At 60.7% G+C, this 23708-nt stretch overlaps 6 protein-coding genes across 6 annotated transcripts; all 6 read left to right on the top strand.

The window, feature by feature from the left end:
• Positions 1-375: 375 nt before the first annotated feature.
• On the top strand, positions 376-2154 carry LMJF_13_1130 (conserved hypothetical protein; the record flags this gene model as incomplete). The annotated part of the gene is made up of 1 exon (XM_001681805.2): positions 376-2154. The coding sequence occupies one exon, from the start codon at positions 376-378 to the stop codon at positions 2152-2154; it is 1779 nt and encodes a 592-aa protein (XP_001681857.2).
• Positions 2155-3401: 1247 nt separating this feature from the next.
• On the top strand, positions 3402-3671 carry LMJF_13_1120 (putative DNA-directed RNA polymerase ii 8.2 Kdpolypeptide; the record flags this gene model as incomplete). Its single annotated transcript, XM_001681804.1, has 1 exon — positions 3402-3671. The coding sequence occupies one exon, from the start codon at positions 3402-3404 to the stop codon at positions 3669-3671; it is 270 nt and encodes an 89-aa protein (XP_001681856.1).
• Positions 3672-4718: 1047 nt separating this feature from the next.
• Positions 4719-6266, top strand: LMJF_13_1110 (conserved hypothetical protein; the record flags this gene model as incomplete). Its single annotated transcript, XM_001681803.1, has 1 exon — positions 4719-6266. One exon carries the CDS (start codon positions 4719-4721, stop codon positions 6264-6266), a length of 1548 nt encoding a protein of 515 aa, XP_001681855.1.
• Positions 6267-7907: 1641 nt separating this feature from the next.
• Positions 7908-11135, top strand: LMJF_13_1100 (putative leucyl-tRNA synthetase; the record flags this gene model as incomplete). The annotated part of the gene is made up of 1 exon (XM_001681802.1): positions 7908-11135. One exon carries the CDS (start codon positions 7908-7910, stop codon positions 11133-11135), a length of 3228 nt encoding a protein of 1075 aa, XP_001681854.1.
• Positions 11136-13086: 1951 nt separating this feature from the next.
• On the top strand, positions 13087-14403 carry LMJF_13_1090 (putative proteasome regulatory ATPase subunit 2; the record flags this gene model as incomplete). Its single annotated transcript, XM_001681801.1, has 1 exon — positions 13087-14403. The coding sequence occupies one exon, from the start codon at positions 13087-13089 to the stop codon at positions 14401-14403; it is 1317 nt and encodes a 438-aa protein (XP_001681853.1).
• A 4681-nt stretch (positions 14404-19084) lies between these two features.
• Positions 19085-23422, top strand: LMJF_13_1080 (hypothetical protein; the record flags this gene model as incomplete). The annotated part of the gene is made up of 1 exon (XM_001681800.1): positions 19085-23422. The coding sequence occupies one exon, from the start codon at positions 19085-19087 to the stop codon at positions 23420-23422; it is 4338 nt and encodes a 1445-aa protein (XP_001681852.1).
• Positions 23423-23708: the final 286 nt, after the last annotated feature.

Raw genomic sequence — 23708 nt, 5'->3', positions numbered from 1 at the left:
CGCCGCTCACACAGGGTCGAAGCACCCCAAGCACTCGTCTTGCAGTGCTTTACTGTTCTGTTAGCCGTTCTCACAACACCACCGCCGTCCTCTTCTCTCCGTTCTCTGCGACTTTATTGATTCAGTGAGCGCGGCGGCCGTGACAAGGAGCGAACTCCTCGCCCCCCCCCCACACACACACCACCACTTCTCGCCCTGCTGCACCAGCGCATCTCAGCAGCTCCCCCTCGCATATGCCTGCTGTGGCGTTGCCGGTGCTGCTTTGAACGCGTATCGCACTCGCACTGCAGATCTCGCGCTGTTCCCATACACACCCTCCACTCACCTCCCTGCCTCCTCATACGCCGAGACACACACCAGTGTGACTACGCAGTCATGGACAGCGAAACGGAGTCGTCAAGCAAGCTGCAGAGGCAGCTCTTGGAGCTGTTGCGCCCTTCGGGGCGCTGCACGACGCTGCGCGTCTCGCAAATCGCCTCTATCCTCGGCGTCGAGGGCGAGAAGCAGTATCAGCATCTTCTTGACCTGCTTGCGCGCAGTGAGTTTGCCCTTTACGACGCGGAGCAGCAGACCGTGCGGTCGCTGCTGGCGCCAAAGGATAACCTCGAAGACGACGATGAGGCAGCGCTGCTGGCGCTGAGTGACGTGGACGTAGTTGGCGGTGGCGTTCGCGGCGGTCGTGTTGGATCAACACCACTTAGTGCTGGGTACCGTCAGCATCGATCAAACAGCCGCCACAGCTACCGCGGCGGCGGTGGCAACGCCGCCGCGAGTGGCTACCGGTCGGACTCCGGCCTCGCTACTGCAAACTGCAGCGTCGCTCTCTTGTCACGCCGCCGCGCGGGTGGAACGTGGACCAAGCCCGGCCAGCGCGGCCTGGAGGACGCGGCGAGCTACCCGGGCCCCGTCGGCCGTGTCGGCTACATCTGCGTCGCGGACGAGTTGCACCTGGGCAAGCTGGAGGCGTACTACCGCGCGCAAGGTTACTACACAAAGTTCGACTTCGATGTCCTGCACGTGCGCTTCGCGCATCCATCCTTCGTGAACGTCGAGGCGGGCGCAGGCGACAGAGCGAACGCGCCGGCCGGACAACGCGACCGCCAACGCTCGCGTCACGCACCGGCGGCCCAGCGCAGCGGCGATTTAGTCGTGCACGGCGAGGATACCGGCAGCAGCCCGCCACCGCCCCCGCTTCTCGAACGGGGGACCGCCGCAGCTGCCGCCCAGCGCTTCGGCGAGTCGACCTCCGCCTCCTCTCAGGGCTACGGTGCGTTGGGGAGCAACACGAGGAGTAAGGCAGCCGTAAACAGCACCCTCGCGCAGGTTGGTGAAGGAGGTGAAGCTGCCGCGGCGACGCCGAACTCGAGCAGCAGCGTGATGCATTACTTTGACCTCTTCGTGTTCCCTTACGGCGCCGTTGTCTGGTGGGGCTTCGACCAGCGGTACTTCAAGATTGTGGAGAACGACTACATGCTGCCACACAGCGCGATCGGCCACTGCATGACCAACCGCTACACGACGCAGCTCGTGAACGAGAACTACCCGGTGTGGTGCACCTTCCACCTCGTCGCTCGCGACACGCTGGAGGTGGACGACAACTTCAAGGCGCGTCTGCGTTTCGACCACTTCGTCATCCCGTACAGGCGCGGTGAGTTGGCAACGGGTAGCGTGCTGATGCTGTGCGCCTCGCACGCCCTCGCACAGTCTGCCAAGATCGACTACATCGAGCTGCAGGTGCAGGGGCTGGCTGACAGCTGCTCGCCGCTGCCGCGCGAGCTGCGGGAGAAGGGCGCCGTCAGCATCACGGAACGGCGTCTGCTGCAGTTGCGCGGTGAGGTGCTGTCGTACCGACTCATGCTGAAGAGCGGCTCCGACTTGCTGGATGAGCCGGACTTCTTCTGGGAGAACTCGTATCTGAAGCCGGTCTTTCAAGCAACTAAAGAGGAGTACGAGGTCAGCGAGCGGGTTGAGGCGCTGGACAACAAGCTGGATGCGGCAAACGAGATCTTGTCTATGTTGGCCGAGGACTTCTCGCAACGGCATGGCGCGCGACTGGAGTGGATTGTGATTTGGCTGGTCTTTGTGGAGGTCGTGATAGGCGTGCTGGAGCTGCTGGTCGACGTGCGGCCGTGGTTCCAGTCGCACGCGCGGTGAAGTACAGGCGAGGGGGCGATTCGTAGGGAAGGTCCTTGGTCGAGTTGGCGAGGTCAATGTCGCCGTGGGTGTGCTACCCACAACCGAGTCGGCAGGTGTGGCTGCATGTGTGCTAATAGCCCACTAGGGCAACGTCTCATCGACGGCAGAAGCGAACTGTTTTGTGTCAACGCTTTCGTTCTCTATTTTGGTTTTCCTGCATTGTAGCTCTTTGTAGTGATACCGTGGGGCGAGGGGCACATGCCGGATTCCCGCTCCAACCGTATCGTGGGTTCTCATTCCTAGTTGATGGACGGAAGGGGCCCACGGTATCTGCCTGTGTGTGTGTGTGTTGCTGTATAGTATTTCTCGGCTCCGCTGTACAGCCGCCGCATCTGCACTGTCCTGCGTCCTGGCGGTGCTGCGTGGCCGTGAGAGAGGCAGAGACGGGGGCAGAGATGGAAGGTGTAAGGTGTGTGTGAGTGTGAGAGACCAGGGCGGCTGAGACGGGCAGCTCGTCTTCTCGCTTCCGCGCGCTCCTCCCTTCCCCCCCCCCCTCCCTGCCCTGCTTTCGATCTCTCGCGCGTGTGTGTCTCCTCGTCAGCGCCGCCGGCTTCATCTGGGAAGTGGAGGAGCAGAAGCAGTGTCAGCCGTCCTTGTCGGTATGCTACAGAAAAAAAAGGCGAAATGCCGGTCAAGCAGCACGCAGGTGATGGGATGCTGCCGGCGGATGCGGGGTGAGCTGGTGCGATGGATAAGCCGTGCAGACGCGCGTTTCCACCGTGGTGCGGCGCCACCGTGACGTGTGTGTGTGTGTGTGTGTGTGTGTGTGTGTGTGTGTGCCCTCCACGAACAAGCGCTGAAACACATCGCACCTCCTCCTCCTCCTCCTCCTGTCGCGATCATGAGAAGCGTGATGAGGCAAAGGTAGTTCATCTCTTGCCCATGCCCATCCCTTGTCTCTGTGGGTGCGGCTGCGTCGGCGCTACCCAACCGCATTTTCCTCTCCGTTATGGCGTTGCCCTCTACCACCGTGCGGCTGCTGCCCCCAAAGCCCTTGCATCGACACGAGGTACCGCTCTCAAGACGGTAGGAGTGAGTAGCACGGCGTTGCGTACTTGCGCACTCTCCCCTTCCCTCGACCTCATCCTTTTCTCTTGTTGTTGCTCTGATCCTCGCGCACGTCTGCTCGTCGGCTTCGCGGCACCGGGCCTTCTACCTCCCGATGCCTCGTGCCCCCTCGTCCCCCTCCCAGTCCCTTTCCAACAATGATCATCCCCGTGCGCTGCTTCACGTGCGGCAATGTCATTGCCGACAAGTATCTTCTCTACCTTGACCTTGTCAGCCAAGGCGTCTCCGAGGAGGACGCGATGAACGCCTTCCACCTAGAACGGTTCTGCTGCCGCCGCATGATGCTCACCCACGTGGACATGACGGACCTGCTCCTCAAGTTCAACCCGGCCGACACGAACGTGCTAGGGACTGCCTCCGTAGCGGCGGCGGCCGGGGAGGACGACGGCGCTGTCGGCATGCCGTAGCAAAGACGACGCTCAGCCGCTCATCGCGTCCGTGAAGGAATGACCTGAATTCGTCCGTGTGCGGGCAGCGCGTTCACCACAGCCTCAAGAATCGGCAAGTGTGCGTCGGTGTAGCGATCCTCTGTGCCTCTCCCTCTCTCTCGTATTGTTGTGCCTACGTGTGTGTGTATGTGTGTGTGTGTATGTGTGTGTTACACAGAGAAGACGGTCCCTGATGTCCATTCGATGGTGGCCAACTCGATGGAGGCGCGAAAAAAAGGGAGCTCGAGGGTTGGTGTGCGCGGAGGAGGAGGGGTGGTTGAGCACAAGCACATAGGCACAGAAACAGTGATGGCAAGGCGTGGGCAGTGACAGAGAAGTGAGCGGAGTCGATGTTCCTCCGACTAGTCAAAGCCATCCCTCCCCCCCCCACACACACACACACGCACCTCTGTCTGCTGTCGCCCCTCTCTTGTGCCGCCCCTTTCCTTTCCCCTCTTTCTACCTCTGCACTGTTTCACCCCCCTCTTCCTCGCCGCCTCCCCGCGCACGCCATGACGCATGAACTCGCAAGCATACTCATCCACACACACCCACACGCACATCCCTTCTCTCTCTCTCCCTGCCTGTCCCACTCTTGCTTGCATGCTCGGCTCCGTTGGGCGCCCCTCCCCATTTCCCGCCCGACCATTACTGGAGTATGCGCTCCGTGGGTGCATGGACGCACATACTGGAGTGTCCGCGCAAAACGCTAAACTTTTCGTTTCTGGGAAAGGACTGTCCCTCCCTCCCTCCCCCGCTCTCTCCCTCTCTTCCTCTCCCTCGCTGCTCTGACGCTCCTCGGCCTTCCGCCATCGATCTGGGCAAAAAGAAAGGGGGTGTGCGTGTATCGCGGTACACGTCTGAGGCGCCGACTCGCCCCTCTCCCAACGCCACTTTGCCCCCTTTTCCTTCGCAGACCACACCTGAGGAGGTGTAGCGAGACTCGTGGCGACAACTTTTCAAGAGTTGTCATTGACAATGCCGAGGCCACAGGGCACGGTTGCTGCCGCGGCGGCGACGACGTCCATGTCCTCCACGCGCGCTCGCAAGGATCCGCTTCGCCGGATCGGCAACGGCAATGCTGTCGCCGGTGGTCTCGACATGACGCGCGTCGGCATCCTTAGCGACCGCGAACTTGCCTTTTTCCAACGTCTTGCCTACACCGGGTCGCAGGCGGCGGAACAGCAGCAGCGCGACGCCCGAAAGCAGGAGGAAGACCGTCGCCGCGAGCTGTCCAAGACTCGCACGGCCGGTTGGACCGACACGATCGAGGCACGCCATGACCAATTTGTCCAGGCACAGCAAGACGCCAAGGATGCCGCGGAGGCGCGTCAGAAGGTGCTCGACGAGCTCTACGCCAAGCAGCTCGAGGAGGAGCACAAAGCCGTCATTGCGCGCCAAGCGCTGGAACATCTCAAGGAAGACCCGCGCGGACGCCATCTGCGCTCGATGAACATGCTGCACGAGGCACTGAAGGCTCGCAAGGAGCAGGTGGCCTACAAGCAGATGCTCCAGCGCGAGGACGAGGCGCAGAACGCGAACGCTCAGCGCGAGTTCCAGCTGCAGCGGTGGGGCGACCAGGCCGAGGAGCTGCACAAGAAGCTCAAAGCACGCCAGCGCAACGTCGAAGAGAAGAACGCCAACTTAGAAACTGTGCTCTTCCAGATCGATCAACGACGACAGGAGCGTGCGGTGCAGCAGCAGGACCGCAAGCACATCGATCAAGAGGCTGCCGAGGAGCGTGCCGAGCAGCAGGAAGAAGCAGCGCAGCGTCGTGCTCGAGAGCTTGAGAATGGCGCCTACAACAAGGCGCACAGCCGTCCCGCGCTGACCAGGTCGGAGAAGCTGCAGACTCGTGTGGCCGAAAATGTCAAGGACGAGGCCGCGCTGCGGGCCGAGGAGGAGAAAGTCGACAGCATCAAGCGCTGGGTTATGGAACGCCAGCAGAATAAGCTGGCGGCGTTCGAAGAGCGAAAGAAGGCAGGCCTGCGGCGGTACCTTGACGAGGCAAAGCAGGAGAACCTGCCGACGTATCGCACGCAGGATGTGTTTGAGAAGGGGGAGAGCTTCCTGCAGAAGCTCTACGACGGCGACGTGAAGCAGCAGGAGAAGCAGCACGAATATCGCCTCGAGATGGAGCAGCAGCGGCTAGAGATGGAGGAGCAGAAGGCGGCGGAGGCGCGAGGTGATGTCGTCGGCAGCGGCGACGGCGCCGACGGAAGCACCTCACGACGACACGCCGCTGCCACGACTGCCGCCGGCTTTCTCAACAAGGCCGAGGAGATGGCGTACGCGGAGGAGATGCGTCGCTACCCGGAGCAGCTGAGGGCAAAGGAGGCCGAGGAGGCCGCCGCCCGTCGCGCCGAGGCGTTGCGAATCGAGCGCATTCAGAAACTGCAGGCCGCCGAGAAGCGCGAGAACGCGCGCCGCGCCGTCGAGGCTCGTCGTGAAGAGTTTCGGCAGCAGCAATCCCAGCAGGAGGCGGACGACGCGCGGTATCGGGCCTACATCGACTCCGTGGTACCGGCCGACATGGACCCGATACTGTACCGCAAAGCCACTCAGCTGCATTGAAAGCTATGCTTTAAGCGAACGTGTATATGTGTGCGTGTCTCGATGCTCCTGAGGGGCTACGGCACGGAGGTGCACTGCGTGTCTGGTCTCTAGCGTCATCAGCGTCCCTCCATCTTCTCCACTCACACATGCGCGCGCGCTCTTGTTATGCTTTCCCGTTTGTTGTTGTTGTTGTTCTTTGGAGGAGGTTACGGGAAGCCGCCGTCTATGACTTCTCCCCCGTCAGATGCGGAGACGGAGGAGGATGGTTGATGCATGTATGCGCATCAGGCGTGTGTGTGTGTGTGTGTGTTGTGTGTCTCTCTCTTCGTTGCGGCCCTCCCACGTCTGTGACTCTGGCTGTGAGTGAAGTAGCGCTCTGTTTTTGTTTCGTTGTTGGTTGTATTTCTGTTCTGCTGCCTTGAAGGCTCACATGTCGCGTACGACCTCACGTTCCGTGCACGCGCTTCCCTCGTTGTAGGCGCGCTGTCGTGTCTCAGACACGTGTCCTTAACGGCACCCGTTGATGTACACTAGAAGTACTTTGTTTGTTTGTTTTCCTTTCGATCTCTTCATCCTCTCCCTTCCTCAGTCCCGTGCTCTCTCCATCCACCCATCCATGCATTCATCCATCCTCCTCATACGCACACGGACGCCGCATGCTCGCCAAGCCTCAGCACCCAAGCACTCGTCTCCTCTGCACTCCCTGTGCGCATGCACGGACGGATGCCAAGATGGTCGGGACATTCTTTGTGTTCTTGCATGACTGTTGCGGACTGCTTTGGCACGGTGTGGAGAAGGCTGCGCACGTGTAGCGCGGTGCACGTGTGTGTGTGTGTGTGTGCTGCTGCTGCTTGGCAGATGAGCAGTGAGGAACGGGGGGCCATGGAGTAGAGCGGTGTTTTCGCGGTGGCCAGGAGGAGGAGGAGGAGGAGGGGGGTGATAGCGCACACGCATGAGCAGACACATACACACCGGTGGTGCAGAGTGCGGGGATTAGAGGTCCGCCTTCTCTCTCTCTCTATCGGTTTCTCTTCTGCTTTCGTGCAGCCCAGACAGACATCAATCAACACGCGTGCAAGCATTTCGTGGTAAACAAAGCGCTGACAGCACTGAAAAAGGGGGCCGTCGGCAATGCTGCTGACGCTGGCCTCGTGTTCGTGCGCGCTGCGTGCCTGTGCTCCTGTGTGTCGGTCCGGCATACCGGAGGTCACCATCATCACCAGATGCACAACCGACTCATTGCATAGCATGGCCCTTTCAGCCCCCTTACCCTCCCCTCTCCGTCCGTGTTGTAAAGCGCACTCGAGCATCGCCTCGCTGTCGTCCACGGTGTTTGTCGGTGTGCTCCTCCTCTACAGACCCCATCCGCCATCGTCACGGCTCCATTCGCGCCCCTTTACCTCTACCCTTCTCAATCGCATGCGACTTGGCTGCCTGCCTGCCCCAGTACACGTGTTGTCCCCGTGCCTGCATATCTCCCAGCCAGCCGACCCACCCACCCACCCACCCAACTACCCCTCCCCCTCCCCACCTTGCACCTCATCGTTTGCACCAAGACCTTCCCGTTCTCTTGCCGTCTCTCGCACGCACACACACACACACACACACGTGCGTACATCGTCGCCAGCGTTGAAGGCGCAGCTAGTGAAGAACGCAGCCATGTCCACGGCACGTCGCGATGCGCTCGTGGCGATTGAGCAGGAGAAGCAAGCCTACTGGGCCGCCGAGAAGTTGCATGAGTTCGACGCCCCAGCGCCTGGGGAGGCGCGGCCGGCGAAGTATCTGACCACGTTCCCCTTCCCGTACATGAACGGCAAGCTTCACCTCGGTCATGGCTTCTCGCTCACGAAGGCCGAGTTCGCCTCGCGCTTCCAGCGCATGATGGGCCGCCGCTCGCTCTGGCCCTTCGGCTTCCATGTCACTGGCACCCCGATCGCTGCGTGCGCGCAGAAAATCGCCAAGGAGATGCAGCAGTACGGCAACCCACCGCAGTTCCCGGCGGAGCTGCTCGAGGACAAGCCCAAGACGCCGGTAGTCAAGGAGCCTACGGAGGCGCTAGGGCAGCACAAGAGCAAGCGAGGCAAGAGCGGGCCGGCGAAGCCGCAGTGGCTCATCATGCGAAGCATGGGCATCCCCGACTCGGAGATCGCGAAGTTCGCCGATCCGCAGTACTGGCTGGACTACTTCCCGCCCATCGCGATGGAGGACTTGAAGCACTTTGGCTGCCACATCGATTGGCGCCGCGCCTTCATGACGACGGAGCGTAATCCATACTTTGACCGCTTCGTGCAGTGGCAGTTCCACATCCTGCGCCGCGAGAACCTGCTCAACTACGGCAAGCGTTACTGCGTGTACTCGCCGCGCGACGGCCAGCCGTGCGCCGACCACGACCGCGCCAGCGGTGAGGGTGTGCTGCCGCAGGAATACACGTTGGTGAAGCTCATCGTCCAGAACCCACTCTCACAGCCGTGCTTCGCCGAGCACAAGGACATCATCGGCGACCGTAGCGTCGTGCTGCCCGGCGCCACACTCCGTCCTGAGACGGTCGTCGGTCAGACAAACTGCTGGGTCAGCAACAAGTTCAACTACAAGGGGTACTACGTGCGCAACGCGAAGGGAGAAGACGAAGTCTACATCATGACGGCCCGCGCCGCGCGCAATATAGCGTACCAGAACTTCTACGTAAACGGCCAGGTCGGCACCGATCCGGAGCCGCTCTTCGAGGTGGAGGGCACAAACATGGTCGGCATACCGCTCTCCGCCCCGCTGGCGCCGTACACGACAATCTACACGCTGCCTATGGCCACCATCACGGAGGCGAAGGGTACCGGCGTCGTCATGTCTGTGCCATCCGACTCGCCGGACGACTACATCAACTTTACCCAGCTGCTGAGCAAGCCGGACTACCGCGTGAAGCTCGGCATCAAGGACGAGTGGGTGGTGCCGTTCGCGATGATTCCGATCATCGACATTCCCGAGCTGGGCACCGAGGGCGCCAAGCTCATGTGCGAGAAGCTCAAGATCAACGGCCCGAACGCGACGGAGCTGCTAGAGGAAGCGAAGAAAGTGTGCTACCAGCAGGGCTTTTACCACGGCACCATGATCACCGGCCCCTACGCCGGCGTCAAGGTGAGCGAGGCCAAGGTGAAGACGCACCGTGACATGGAGGCGGCGGACCAGTGCATCCGCTACTACGAGCCGGTGCGTCAGGTGATGAGCCGCAGCGGTGACGAGTGCGTCGTCGCGCTGTGCGACCAGTGGTACCTCGAGTACGGCAAGGATGATTGGAAGAAGGTGGTGCAGGAACACATCAAGACGATGGACATGTTCTTCCCCGGTGTGCGCAACGGCTTCGAGGAGACGCTGAACTGGCTGGCGGACTGGCCGTGCAGCCGCACCTTCGGTCTCGGCACCTACCTGCCGTGCGACGCGTCTCACACGATGATCATCGACAGCCTGTCGGACTCCACCATCTACATGGCCTACTACACGATCGACCGCTTCTTCAACGTCGGTGCCGACGGCTCGACAGATCTGTGCGGCAAGGTGGACAACCCGTACGGTCTGGCGCCAGAGATGTTCACGAACGAGGTGTTCGAGTACATCTACCACGGCGTCGGCGACGCGGCCACCGTCGCGGGTGCGGTGAGCATGCCGATCGAGTCGCTGAAGCTGATGCGCAACGAGTTCGAGTACTGGTACCCTGTCGACCTGCGCTGCTCGGGCAAGGACCTCATCCAGAACCACCTGACAATGTTCCTCTACAACCACGCAGCCATCTGGCCGGCGGACGAGAGCAAATGGCCGCGGGCAATCTTCTGCAACGGTCACATCCAGGTCGATAACGAAAAGATGGCCAAATCAAAGGGGAACTTCATCTCCTTGCGTGAGGCGATGGACATGTACGGCGCTGACGCCACGCGGCTTGCCTGCGCCGATGCTGGTGACAGCATGGACGACGCCAACTTTGTGCGCGAGACGGCGGCTGGGTTTGTGCTGAAGATGACGACGCTGCTGGAGCAGGCAAAAGAGACGGTCGAGCGCACCGACCTACGCAGCGGCGACTACAACGAGTTCGACAAAATCTTCAATAACACAATGAACACGGTCATCACCCGCACCGAGGGCTTCTACCACCGCATGCAGTTCCGCATGGTGCTCAACACAGCCTTCCACGAATTGTCCAACGAGTACAGCCAGTATAAGATGTACTGCGACGACCTCAACGTACACGCGCAGCTCGGCCGCCGCTACTACGAGGTGGTGGCGCTGATGATGATGCCACTGGCGCCGCACACGATGGAGCACCTGTGGCAGAGCATCCTCCAGCACGAGGGCTCTGTCGTCACGCAGCCGTTCCCGAAGCCGACGGCGGAGCTAGACTACTCGCTGATCGTCGCGAGCCGGGTCATGACAACCACTCTCAAGGAGATTCGCTCGCAGGTGATTAAGAACGCGAAGAAGCGCGGTCCGGTCGAGGAGGTCATCGTATACACGCGTCGCGAGTACACGGACTGGCAGCGGCAGGCGCTCGAGATACTGCATGAGCTCTACCAGGCGAACGGCAACACGTTCCCGGAGGATATGGCGAAGCAAGTTGTCGCCCGCGACCCCAAGATCATGAGCAAGGGCCTGATGGCCTTCATGTCCTTCGTCAAGGGCAACGTAGAGAAGTACGGGGTGCAGGCCATGTCGACGCAGCCCGTCATCGACGATGCCGTGATCTTGTCCAACGTCACGCACAACCTCAGCCGCCTCTCCGGCGTACCGGTGGTACGTATCCTGTCCGCCGAAGACGAGACTTACAAGGAGCACGACGCGGCGCGCCGCAAGTGCCTGCCTGGTGAGCCGTCCGTGGCGTTACCGCCGGTAGTGAAGAGCGAGTAGAGCGAAATCACGCTGGGGTGTCTACCCTCTTCCAAACACAACGCCAAGCAAACAAGGCGCGAGCGGAACAGGGGGGACGAGGAGGGGAGGACACGTGTGTGCAGAGTCAAGGTCGTATGTGCGTGTCTTGTGCGCGTGTCCCTCCAAACAGAAACGGGTGAAGTCCACTCTCTGTCTCTGTCTCTCTCTCTCTCTTGGATTTGTGACGTCGGCGCTGCACACGCGTCCTCGCCGCGTTGTTCGTTTTTCGCGTCTCTGTTGCCTGATGGATGGGTGGCTCTCCATCATCTGTGTGTGTGTGTGTGTGTGTGTGTCTGTGTCTGTGTCTGTGTCTGTGCATCTGTGGTAATGGTCTCGTCACCCTCTCACGCAACCAACCAACTAACTAACGCCTCTGATCTTCTTCCTTTGTGATGTTCTACCCTAAGGCTCATGCCCTCTCCTCTCCTCTCCTCTCCTCTCTCCTCTCTCTCACTGTGTGTGTGTGACCCGTACGCCGTACGCTCACGGCATCCCTTGTTGTTGTTGTTGTTTTGGGGGAGGGGGGCTGGACGCCGCGTAAGGCATCCGCTGCTCTTCCAGTGTGCCTGTTGTGCATTTTCTTTCAAGCGGGTGAGCGGTGCTCGGCTTTGGTCGCGGTCGATGATGCGCTCCGACCGTTATAGTCCACTGGACCCACGTCTTGTCGCCTCGTCACGGCTCCTCCTCCTTCCTCCTCCTCCGTGAGGAGCGCAAGCGCAGGGACAACGAACACGCAAGGCCACGCGGATGTGCACATGCGCTCGCACTCAAGCCGTACAGCGCACCCACACAAGAAGCAACGAACTGCCTTCCGCTAATTTCCTTTTTCCATGGTCCCCCACCCTCTTCTCCTTACTTCGTCGATGGCTGTCTCTCTCTCTCTGTATGCTCGTCCCGCTCGTGTCGTCAGCGTGAGGATTTTGTGTGTGTGTGTCTGTGGGTTGTCCCCGCTCTCCCAAGCGTCCTGGGTGGGTACCGGTGCGCGTCATGGGCGTGGACGCAGTTTGCCGTTTCAGGTTGCACCCGAAGAGGATGGAGAGCGGAAGGCTAGCGCGTAACAGTGCTCCGGCAGCGAAGCAAACACGGGAAGAAGCATGTAAGGCAAGCGTGCTGCGCTCGCGGAGGCTGTGGTGGCGGTGGCGGTGGCGGTGTGGGGGGGGGGAGATGGCACGTGTATGCGGGCGTGCGGGTGCTTTTCGTTATGGTGTGTCGCCGTATCGAGCAAGCCCACACGGAGATGAGCAGAACGTGTGAGCGAAAGAGTCAAGCGAACTCTGCGCAGTGTGCACGAGTACAGGGGTGGCGTGTGCGCAGCCTCAAACTCTCCCACCATTCGCACAAGGGAGCCGCTGAAAAGTGACAGGGTGAGTTGGCGACGGATCTTGACGCTGCGCTGCAGTCAACATGGACGTCTGCATGCACTCCCCGTATCGAGCCGCGTTTCTGCCAGCGGCTCTGCAGACGCAACACCGGCCCCCTGCCAACTCTCTCTCTCTCTCTCGATGCCCCTATTTTCATCTCTGGTTGTGTCCGCCCGCTACTGAGCAGCCTACTCTCTTCTACCACATCCGTCACCTCAGCGCAGACAACTGTACACGCGTACGTCTAGAGCAGTGCGCCTTCGGTTGCGCTCTGGTCATAGTCTGTGGACGCTCTCTCCGTCTATCTCAACCTCTACCCTCCCCCCTCCTCCTCCTCCTCCTCCTCCTTCTTTCCTCTCCTCTTTTTCTCATCGCTACGCCGCATCTACATGCAGATACACAGAGGCGTCGAGGCACACAGACACACACACACACACACACATATATATATACATATATAGGCGCTGCTCTCCTCTCCGTACCACACCCCATCCCCAGTGCACGCACACACGCACACGCACGCACACGCCATCTCACATCAGGACGCGTTTCTGACCAGGGAGGGAACCATGGGGCAGAACATGCCAAAGCCGCCGGGTGCCGGCAAACCAGAGAAGTGGGAACCTCCTGTGGCGCCGGAGATCGGCAAGCGCAAGAAGAAGCGCGGCCCCGACGCGGCCACGCGCATTCCGAAGGTCTATCCGAACCGCGCCTGCCTCCTCCGAAAGTACCGCCTTGAGCGCTGCAAGGACTACCTCCTGCTAGAGGAAGAGTTCCTGCGCACAATCAACGCCCAGCGCGACGCGCAGTCGAACCTGGAGGAGGGTGCGATGGGCCACTACGAGGCGGAGCTGAAGCGCGTCGAGGACATTCGTGGCACCCCGCTGGAGGTGGCGACGCTCGAGGAGGCAGTGGACGACTCGCACGCGATCGTCTCCATCTCTGGCACCGAGTACTACGTGCCCCTCATGTCGTTCGTAGACAAGGAGCAGTTAGAGCTGGGGTGCAGCGTGCTGCTGCATGACCGGCAGCACAGCATCGTTGGCGTGCTTAAGGACGACGTCGACCCGCTGGTGAGTGTCATGAAGGTTGACAAGGCGCCGGAGGACACGTACGCGGACATTGGTGGCCTGGAGCAGCAGATCCAGGAGATCAAGGAGGCGGTCGAGTTTCCACTCTCCCACCCAGAGCTGTACGACGAGATAGGCATCAAGCCACCGAAGGGTGTCATTCTCTACGGTGTCCCCGGCACCGGCAAGACGCTGCTGGCCAAAGCCGTCGCGAACCGCACCAGCGCCACGTTCCTGCGGGTGGTGGGATCGGAGCTGATTCAGAAGTACTCCGGCGAGGGCCCCAAGCTCGTGCGTGAGCTCTTCCGGGTTGCGGAGGAGCACTCGCCAGCGATCGTGTTCATTGATGAAATCGACGCCATCGGCACGAAGCGCTACGACACGGACAGCAGCGGCACGAAAGAGGTGCAGCGTACGATGCTGGAGCTGCTCACGCAACTGGACGGCTTCGATAGCAGCAACGACGTGAAAGTGATCATGGCAACCAACCGCATCGACACCCTCGACCCGGCTCTCATCCGCCCTGGTCGTATCGACCGCAAGATTGAGTTCCCCTTCCCAGACGAGAAGACGAAGCGCCGCATCTTCGAAATCCATACAAGCCGCATGTCACTCGCCGAAGACGTCGACATCTCCGAGTTTATCCACGCGAAGGATGAGATGAGCGGCGCGGATGTGAAGGCCATCTGCACAGAGGCCGGGCTGCTGGCCCTGCGTGAGCGCCGCATGAAGGTGTGCCAAGCCGACTTTATCAAGGGCAAGGAAAATGTGCAGTACCGCAAGGACAAGTCGACGTTTTCGCGTTTTTACCTGTGAAGACCCCCAATCCCAGGAGGAGGGAGCGCGCTCAGCCGGGGGGGAGGGGGGACGATGGAAGAAAGAGACACCACCCGACGGCGTCGCTGGCTGTTTGCTCGCGTGTGCATCTTCTCTGTGTGTCTGCCGCCTTCATCCTCCTCGCACACACGGCTCCCCCTTCCCTCGGTCTCTTCCACCGATCCTCGGGTGGGCTCACTGAAGGTGCGCATGCCTGTGCATAGGCACGAGAATCAGCGCGAGAGTGTGTGCGTGTGGGAGCGTTTCGCCCCCGTTTTGTCTTTTTTTTTCTATTGTTGTTTCGGATCTGTGCTGCCTCTGATGTGTCCGTGAAGGTGTGCTCGGCATGCCCCCTCTTTCTCTGTCCCTCACTCTCTCTCTCTCGCTCTGTGCACTCCGTTGTATGTACCTTAGCCTTCTTCGTTGTATGGATGTGGATGCGTGTGTTTTGTGGGTCTGCCGCTGTTGGTGCCGCGTGGCTTGCTCGTGTGCGGCTCCGTCTTTGAGCACGATGATGGATTCGATCGGCGGCCTGGCCACAAAAGCAACCATCATCACCGGGGGTCATTACCGTATGGGTGTGGGTGTGTGCAACGAAGCGTGTTTCCGCTGTCCGGAAAGCTGCACACGCACGTGCACTCACATGCTCTCGCAGCGCTGATGTGGAACAGCCGCGGGAGGGCGCGCACGAGTGGCCAATGCGAGCACGAATGAGAGAAGGAACGAGAAGAGTGCGAAGATGAATAGAAAAAAAGAAACGAAAATGGCGGCGATGCGCACGTGTGCGCCCGTGTTCGCAGGAGAGGTGACGGTCGGCGGAGTGGCCGCGCATGGTGCACTCCACAGAGGGCACAAACACGTTCGCAGCAGACGCCGTGCGCCACGCCCCACCCACCCTCCTCCTCCTCCTCCTCCGACACCGACACGCGGACGGTGTTCATTATCTCTCACCGGCGACGAAAGAAGGGCCGAGCGCGTATACGAAAGGAAAGCAGCGAGGCGGTTGTCGAACCGAACGCTCGAAATGTGCGCACACGCACGCATGCGCACTGAGGGGCCATAAGCGCTCCCCAGGGGGGAGACACCCATTGTAATGCATTACATGAGCGCTATCCTGATCCTCCTCCTTCTAATTCTGCTCTCCTCCCAACCCCCGATGGGCGCACATGCTTTGTTGTTGTTTTACGCACGCGCACGCGCATCAGTGTCATGCGTACAGCGCAAAGCGCACATTCTACGTTTCCGCACTCGCCTGTGTTCTTGGTGCCGTGTGTGTGTGTGTGCGTGTGTGTGTAACCCCTTCCTTACCCGCTCTCTTTTCCTTGTTCCCGTATCTGCGCGTACCAGACCAGGAGCGGAAAGGCCCTTTGCCGCCTGCCGCTCCCGCTCTCGCACATCCTTGCGTCCTGTCGCATCTCTCTATCACAAAAACAGCAAGGAGCGTGCTGGTGTGCGAGCGTCGCCATATACAGACAGAAGACCGAAGTCGCTACCCCCACGCAGTCGCAGAGCGCGGAGCCACGGCGGGAGGCGCACACAAAAACAGCAGCGAACACTTACTTGTACAAGGGCAGCAAAATTAAAATAGATTCTCATCGCGATCGCGCCAGCCTGCGTGCATCTGTTTGCGTCTCTCTCTCTCTCTCTGCTTTACCGACGCTCGCACGAGATAGTGTCGCACACTCACCGAGGCGGAGAGAGTGGGGTGCGGGGGAGACAACACAGTACGATCTCTCCCCGGCTGTTGACACGCTGATTTCCATTCTGACTGCTTGGTAAGCTAAAGGCGGGTTCCCGACGACAGCCTCCTCGATCTTCCACCTCTTTTTCCACTTTTCGCGCCCTTCATCTTCCTTTGTTGCTGTGGTTGTGGTTGTTGTGCACCACATCACCGCTTCAGTGCCTCTTCGCCATCATCCTCACTGAGGGCAACGTACGCTTCCCCCCCCCTCCCTCACCCTTTCAACAGGACTAGTACTCTGCCCCCACCGCCACCGCCACCGCCACCACGAACCCTTCTTCTTGTGCCTGTGCCTGTGCTTCTCTGCATCTGAGCTTACAACCTTCTTGATCCTATTACTCTATCATTCGCGTTCGCTTTCTCTCTTTCTCTCCCTCTTCTTTCATACTTATTTTTGGCCGGATCTCTTCATTTGTTTTTTTTTTGCTTGCGGCGGCGGCTGCTGCTGCTCCCGTCGTCATCGACATCTTCGTCTCGCTCTCGCTCTATTCCTTCCCTCCCACCTCCCCCTCTGGCGTCTCTTGTGGTCTCCTCGGCCTTTTCCTGTTCTGAACAGTGAGAGGCAGCGCGTGTGTGTCTATCGACACCTTTCATGCACACACGCGCGCACACACACACACACAGCACTTTGTGCTTTTCCTGTGCCCAAGCAAGTGTGCGCGCATGCGTGTGTACGTGTGCGTCTCCCCCCCCCCCTGCTCCCCTGTTTCTCTTTTTCCTTATATTTCCTTCCCCTCACCGAGGGCTCTCCTCTCTTGTGTCGTCTTCTTTTTCGTGTTTGACTTGGCGTGGTTGTCGTGTCTTTTACACGTCTACCTTCTCGCTCGCTGGCGAACTAGCATGCTGCTGTTGCGTGGATCGTGCAGTGCTCGGTGATCCTCGTCAACTCGCTGTTTCGTTGCCCCCCCCACCTTCCACCCTCCCGCTGTTGCATTTTTCGTTCCTCGACGGTTTTCTGCGTTGTGTCTTCGTCTCCGTGTGTCGTGCGTCTGTGCGTGGGTGGGTAGCGTTGTACCGTGCCGTGCCGTGCCTGTGGCGTACTCGTCCTGTGCACCATCGGCCGAGAGCCGCCTCAGAAAGACGGCGAAGGCGTAAGTCGACACGGGCGAGAAGCGGGCACGTTAAAGAAAGAGGGGCGTGTGAAGGACGGAGTGCTCGAAGCGCGACGCACAAGGGTGAGCGGCGGGACAACGGTCATTGTGTTTGGCGGCATTTCGCGACTGGCCGACGTGGACCTGTTCGCCTTTTCTTCCCTCTTCCCGGCGAGAGCGACGAGGGAGAGAGGGTGAGGTGGGGCGACCCGCACGTACCAGCCGAAGGAAATTGAGTTGATGCCCCTCCCCTCCCCCCTGCGACACCCTCCTGCTAGCCGACCTGTTTTCTACACACGTGTGTCTGTCTGTCTGAGTATGTGTGTGCGTGTGTGTGTGTGTGTCTTCACGTCTCTGCTGTGCATCTCTCCCTCCTCCCGCACCCCGACTCCTGCTCGTACTCTCTTGTCTTTTTCTTCGTTGGCTGCGCAGGCGGACGGTGGCATCGCGTGCCGCCTCAGGTGAGCCTCACGTACCTCTGTTTTTGTTTTTTTTTGTCGCTGTTGTTGTTTTCGAGGGGGGTGCATGTGTTAGTGTCCCCCCCCCCTCCCCCCTCCCTCCTCATCCTCCTCTGCGTCGCGCTTTCCAGTCGGTGTCGTACACACACACACACACACACACACACACACACACACCTCCCCTCCCCTCCCTTCCCTCCCCTCCCTTCCCTTCCCTCCCCTCCCTTCCCTCCCCTCCCTTCCCTTCCCTCCCCTCCCCTCCCCTCCCGCCCGCTGCTTTGTTCCCGTCGGCTGAGCTTCTCAACCGAAAAGTGGAACAAACCTGCGTTGCAGCGGCGAACAAACGACGAATACCCCCCTCCCCCTTACACGTACACACACACACACACACACACAACAGCCCCAAGGGACCTCACGCAGAGCCGTGCTCACACACGCATACGCATCTCTCTCTACATACATCTATACCTATACGTGGACATTGTACCGATTCCTTACTCGCATATTCTCGCCGCTCCTGTGTGTGTGTTGTGTGTGTGTGTGTGTGTGTATCTTGTTCACCTGCACCCTCCAACGCTGTCTGTTTCCCCTCCTCTTCCTTCATTTCTGTCTGTTCGTGTGGTGGTGACGAGTGGCTGTCGTTGTGGGACGCGCTTGCCTCCACTCTGCTGCCCCCCACACACACACACCTTCTTCTCCCTCCCACACACCTTTTTCTACCGTCACCTCTTCCTTCTCCATCCGCGTGTGTGCTGTGTGACCTTTTCGGGGGGGAATATATATATCTGTGTGTGTGTGTATATCTGCGAGGGGCGCCTTCCACGAGCTCGGCGGCCTCGTGTCTTCTTCGTGTCGTCGTTGAGCTCTTGATCGCGGCTGTCATTGCTGCCACGCGTAGAACAAAGACGAAGAGGAGGAAGTGAGGGGAGGAGAAGTGAAGCGCAATGGGCAATGCACAGACACGCGGCGGAGGCGGTGGTCGTCTACGCAACAGCAAGGAGCCGATCTTACCCGAATCAACTTCAGTGAACCCGCTGTGCCACCCCTCAAACCCCGTCAATGGCACGAGTGCCCTGCCAGTACCGTCTAGCCGGCAGCCACGGGCGCCGGCAACCTCTTCCATGCTATCACTGAGCACCTTTGGAGCACCTGAACGAGTAGAGAAGCCGCAACAGCAACCCTCCTCGCTATTTGCGGACGGTAACGCCCGAGGAGGCCGCGGACGCAACGGGGACAAGTCAACCCGCAGGGTGATGGCAACCATGGAGGAGGCAAGCAACGCACCTCACCGGTGCTCCGTTTCCCCCAGCCCCAACGCGTTGGGGCCATCGCAGTCGGCCCGTGGCACCATCGCCTCGCAAAGCCCATCGGCGACCGTGAAGCCGCGGCGGATGGCCAACAAGGCACGGGACATTATTCGCGGCATCTTCTCCCCTCGCCAAGGGGAGCTGGAGTGTGTGCTCTCCGGCTTCCTCACCCGCGAGAACTACGCCCTAATGCGGCGCTTCTGGGTACCTTTTCTGACGACGGAGCTGAGGGATAAGTGGTACATCGACGCGGTGATGCTCTCCGTGCTCGGCAGGAATCACTGGCAGTCGTGGGGTCAGCCAAAGGAGGCCGCTTGTGTCGCCCTCAGCCGGGAGGAGGTGCTGCAGTTGAACCGGAAGCGACGGGAGTGCTATGATCGGCTGCGCGAGCGCCTCGCGGTGCTGAGCGGCGCCTTGATGGAGAAGGGCGACCACCGTGGAAAGAAGGGTGATCGGGAGACGCTGCTGGCGGACAACCATTGCCACGAAGTCGCCGTGGCCGGAGTCTCTGCAGTCGAGTCGGATGGCATCTCTTGCAGCGGCAAGGTCGGCACCCACAAGAGCCCTGACGCCAGTTTGCTTGGCCGCACCAGCGCTCCTAAACCTGATCAGCATTCCGTCCCAGGCGCGACAACGACGGTGCAGCGCCAGGAGCCGCTGAGCGTGTTGCTCATGCGCCTGCAGACAACCGTGTCCACCAGCTTCGACTGCTTCGACCTCATCGCCGCGCGAATCCCCGCTGCCATCGTCTCCTCGCTGACGAATCAGTACTTCTCGAGCTCCACTCCAGTCGTGTACGAGCAGGTGGCGTACCAGGAGAAGAAGATAGGCGACCTCGATGTGCTCTCCTTCTTCGTTTCCATCGAGGCGCGGCGACAACTTCTCAATGGGCGCGTGCCGGCCGACATGAACCGCAACGCGACATCCAACATGAAGGGTCACAACAACGGTGACCCCGGCGACTTCGTTCCCTTCGCTCGCGAGGAGAAAGAGGACCCGATCCAGACCACACAGCAGCTCTACTCAGCCGTCTGCCACGCCGGGCTGGTCGTTACCACAGCGTGCTCGTCAATGGTGCTGACAGTACTTTTCCACCTCGCCGATGTGCTGCGCGAGCGGCAGGCGTTCCGTGAGAACAAGGCGAAGGCGGCGCAGCTCGGTGTCGCGCTCGAGCAGCTGATTGGCCACAAGGCTGCCCCTGTGCACGCGTACTCGGAGAAGGCAGTGGAGAAGCTTGAGGCGCTCAAGCGCGACGTCGTCACGGGCGAGATGTCGCTGACGGTGCTGGCGAAGGAGTTGGTATTGCGCTTCCGCAGCGAGAACCGCGCCAAGATAGAAAAGTTGCGGGACTGCTACCCCGATCTCTTCGCTTACCTGGAGATGGCCGCGACGCCGGAGGAGCGACAAGACTTTGATGTGATGCGGTTGCTGAGCGGGATAGCGCTGAAGCTGATGTTCCTGACCGGCGGCGGCCAGCGCAGCATCGTCGCAGATGACCGCCGCGTGCCGGCTGGAGGAAACCGGATCACAGACGACGTGGCGCTCAGCGCCATGCTCGAGGTGCCGATGCTCAACCTCATCTGCTGGATCGGGTGCATGATGGGCATGCCGATCATGTCGAGCCACGGCCTCCTCGCCCCGCAGCACCAAGGTAAGCGGCCGCTCACCCTCGTGGAGATGGACGAGTGCTGCGGCGCAATGCGCGTGCTGTTCCAGGCCGTCGGCGCCTTGCCTTGCGGCAACGCTTGCCCGCAGAATATCAAGGAGTGGTTTCCGCTCTTCCCCTTCTACGCGGTGAACTCGGAGGGCAAGCGCGTCCTCCTCTACCTTTACACCGCCCAGGTCACCGCCATCCAACGAGTGCCGCTGACGCTGCAGAAAGACATGACGCTCCTCTCCTTCGCGACGGCGTTGACGAGAGCCATAGGTGGGGGCGTGGCGGACATCTCCAACTACTTTTTCGAGCCGAACTTCACCGTGGGCCACTCCCCCTGCAACACAGACAGCAACAGCGACATGGCCAGCGAGGATGCGACGCAGCGGTCGGCGAGCGCAAGTGAACCGATGTTGCCGTCGATGAGCGGGAGCGGTGCCTCGTGGTCGGAAAGCCCGGCCTTTGAGTGTAGGACGTCCCCGAGTGTCTCCCCATCGCCGACCACAGCAGACGGCAAGGCCTGCCGAGATGAGCACCGCAGCTCCTCGGCCTCATCCGACGCGTCCTCCGCGTGTAGCACGTTGATGGAGGAGAACCTCAACATCGACGTTTACACGTGCATGAATCCGCAGATGCAGCTGTACGTGCGCTGCAGCACCGAGGCCACGACGCACCGGCACGGCGTGACGGAGTTGACGCCTTTTGTGAGCACCACCTTCTACTGTTCGACTCGTGACATTGAGGCTGACCGGCCCGATATCGCGCCGGCGATCCGCCACGCTGTGCCGAAGCTGCTGCCTAGTGAGGGCTTGTTGACGCTTCGCTGGACATCTGGAGAACCGTTGTTAACCTTCTGTCCCGGCGACCTCGTCTCCGTCATGGCAGAGCGCGTGGCCACGTCGGCGGCGGGCGGCGGTGATGCGACAAGAGTGTCTAGCTCGCAGCAGCAGGAGCAGTTGCCCACCTCCAGTGCACCCGACTTCACCAGCGCCACCCCCCGCGTGTCCGAGGGCAATGGTGCGTTGGACGCGCTGATGAGTGGAAAGGAAGGTGCGATTGGGGCCGCGGACGACAACAGCGGCAACGCGGCAGCTGCGAGGGCGCGGACGCACCTGGCCACCATTGATGAACCCGAGAAGCACAGCAGTGACACGGTCTCGTCTCTTCACAGACACGCGGGCGCCTACAACCCCGCCTTGGAGGACGACTCCATGACCATGTCCAGCGGCGACTGTGCCGTGCTGGAGACGGCGCACGCGTACCAAGGCGTCATGCACGACGTCCTCGGCCTGCATGAAAAGGTTAGCCGCCGTATTGGTGTGCAGTGGAAAGTGCTCGAGGTGCTGCCGTGCAGCCAGCTCGCTAGGCAATCGTGTCGCATGAACGGGAGCAACTCGTCGAGTGCGGTGGCGGCGGCCGGGAAGCAGGACGAGAGTGACAAGCACAACGCGTACTACAGAGAGGTGGTCCTGCATGTCACGGCGCCGGACATGCTGCTCGCAGTTCCGCTGCGCATCTTGACCATCGGCCACGAACGCGCCTCCATGAGCGCCTTCACCTTCGTCGACCCGAACGATGATACGGTGTGCTGGTCGAATCCGAACCTGATCGCCTCCATCTTGAACGGCGACAAGAGCCAGGACGGGGGCAAGAGCAGCCGTCCTGCACTCGCAGATGTCATGGCGGCGGAGGCGAATGAGCTCATGCTTCCGGCAGCAGTGGCCGCGGCAGTCAGGGGCGGCCATCCTGTTCCGAACGGACTGCCCTGCGACACAGAGGAGGCGCTGCACAGTATCTACTACTCGATCGGCGTTCTCCTCGGTAACGCCATCACGAACGGCGTGCACTTCACAGCTCCGATCGCGCCGTTGGCGTTCCTACTGATGAAGAAGGCGATAATGAGCGGTGACTACTCATTCAAGAACTTCATGTGGCTGGAGCCGGCGGATGGAAACCTGCTAAGCCCGACGCTGCTGCTGAGCTCCGCCTACGAAATTCTCAACATGACGGATCACCAGTACGTGGCCTTCCTACACATGCGCGCCCTGGGCAACCCTGACTCGCACATCTTCCCGGTCGTTCACAGTCTTGCCGACGAAATCAGAGAGGGCAAGGCATCGCTGCAGCAGCAGGAGCAGCAGCAGGAGCACTCGCAGGCATCGTCGTCGAAGCAGCAGCAGCGTCGACAAGGCTCGGAAAGTGTCAAGCTCTGCTTGCATCAGCGATCGCGCGACGCAACGAACGCCTCGACTCCGCTGGACCGCTCGCTGAACACACCCAGAACCCCGGCGAGCGTGCTTGGGTACTTGGAGTCGATCCAAGCCTACAACCGCACGGGCAGCGCATTTTACCGCAGCCACTGCGACATGAGCAACGATAGCGGTGGCGGTGGCAGCTGTGTGCACTCCTTCTTGCTTGGCGCGCACGTGCCTCTTCGGGACGCAATACAAGAGTATCGTGAGCAGGTGCAGAGGCAGCAGACAAAGGCGATGAACAGCAGTGCCCCGCCGCTGGTGCGGAATAGCCGAAGCAACGACCAGCTGCACGGGCGCTTGCCCTCGCGCCGCGAGTACATCTCGCTCTACCTCGCAAACGACCTTGCCTGGAGCCCCGTGCGCCGTGACGGCCACGGGGCGAAGAACAAGGAGTTGTGGGCGAGCATGGCTCGCGGATTCATGGCCTCCTCCCTGGCGAAGAGTCCGCTCATGACGCGCTGCTGCTCACGTGTGATACGCGAGGTGCTGTGCGTGCCGCGCACAGCGAGTTAGCGTCTTCTCTCTTTTCTGCCACAGCCACCCTCCAGCACCGCTGAGTACGTTGCGTGCACACACACACACACACTTGCACGCACACACATGCACTGGCGCACGCGGGCACGCCACCTCCTTCGTTTCGTTTTTGTGGTGGTGGTGGTTCTTTGACATCGCTCTATTCGCCTTGATGACGTTGGGGAGTGAGGGGAGGACACACCCCTCCTTACGGTCGTATCACAGTGCCCACTGCTGGTGCGGGAAGGCCTGAGTGACATCCCGAAGAGGGGCGTGCGCCGCGTGG

This window comes from Leishmania major, chromosome 13 (assembly GCF_000002725.2).
Source record: "Leishmania major strain Friedlin complete genome, chromosome 13".
Classification (NCBI taxonomy): domain Eukaryota; phylum Euglenozoa; class Kinetoplastea; order Trypanosomatida; family Trypanosomatidae; genus Leishmania; species Leishmania major.
The sequence above is the reverse complement of the archived record's forward strand: the minus strand, read 5'-3'. Positions and strand labels throughout refer to the sequence as shown.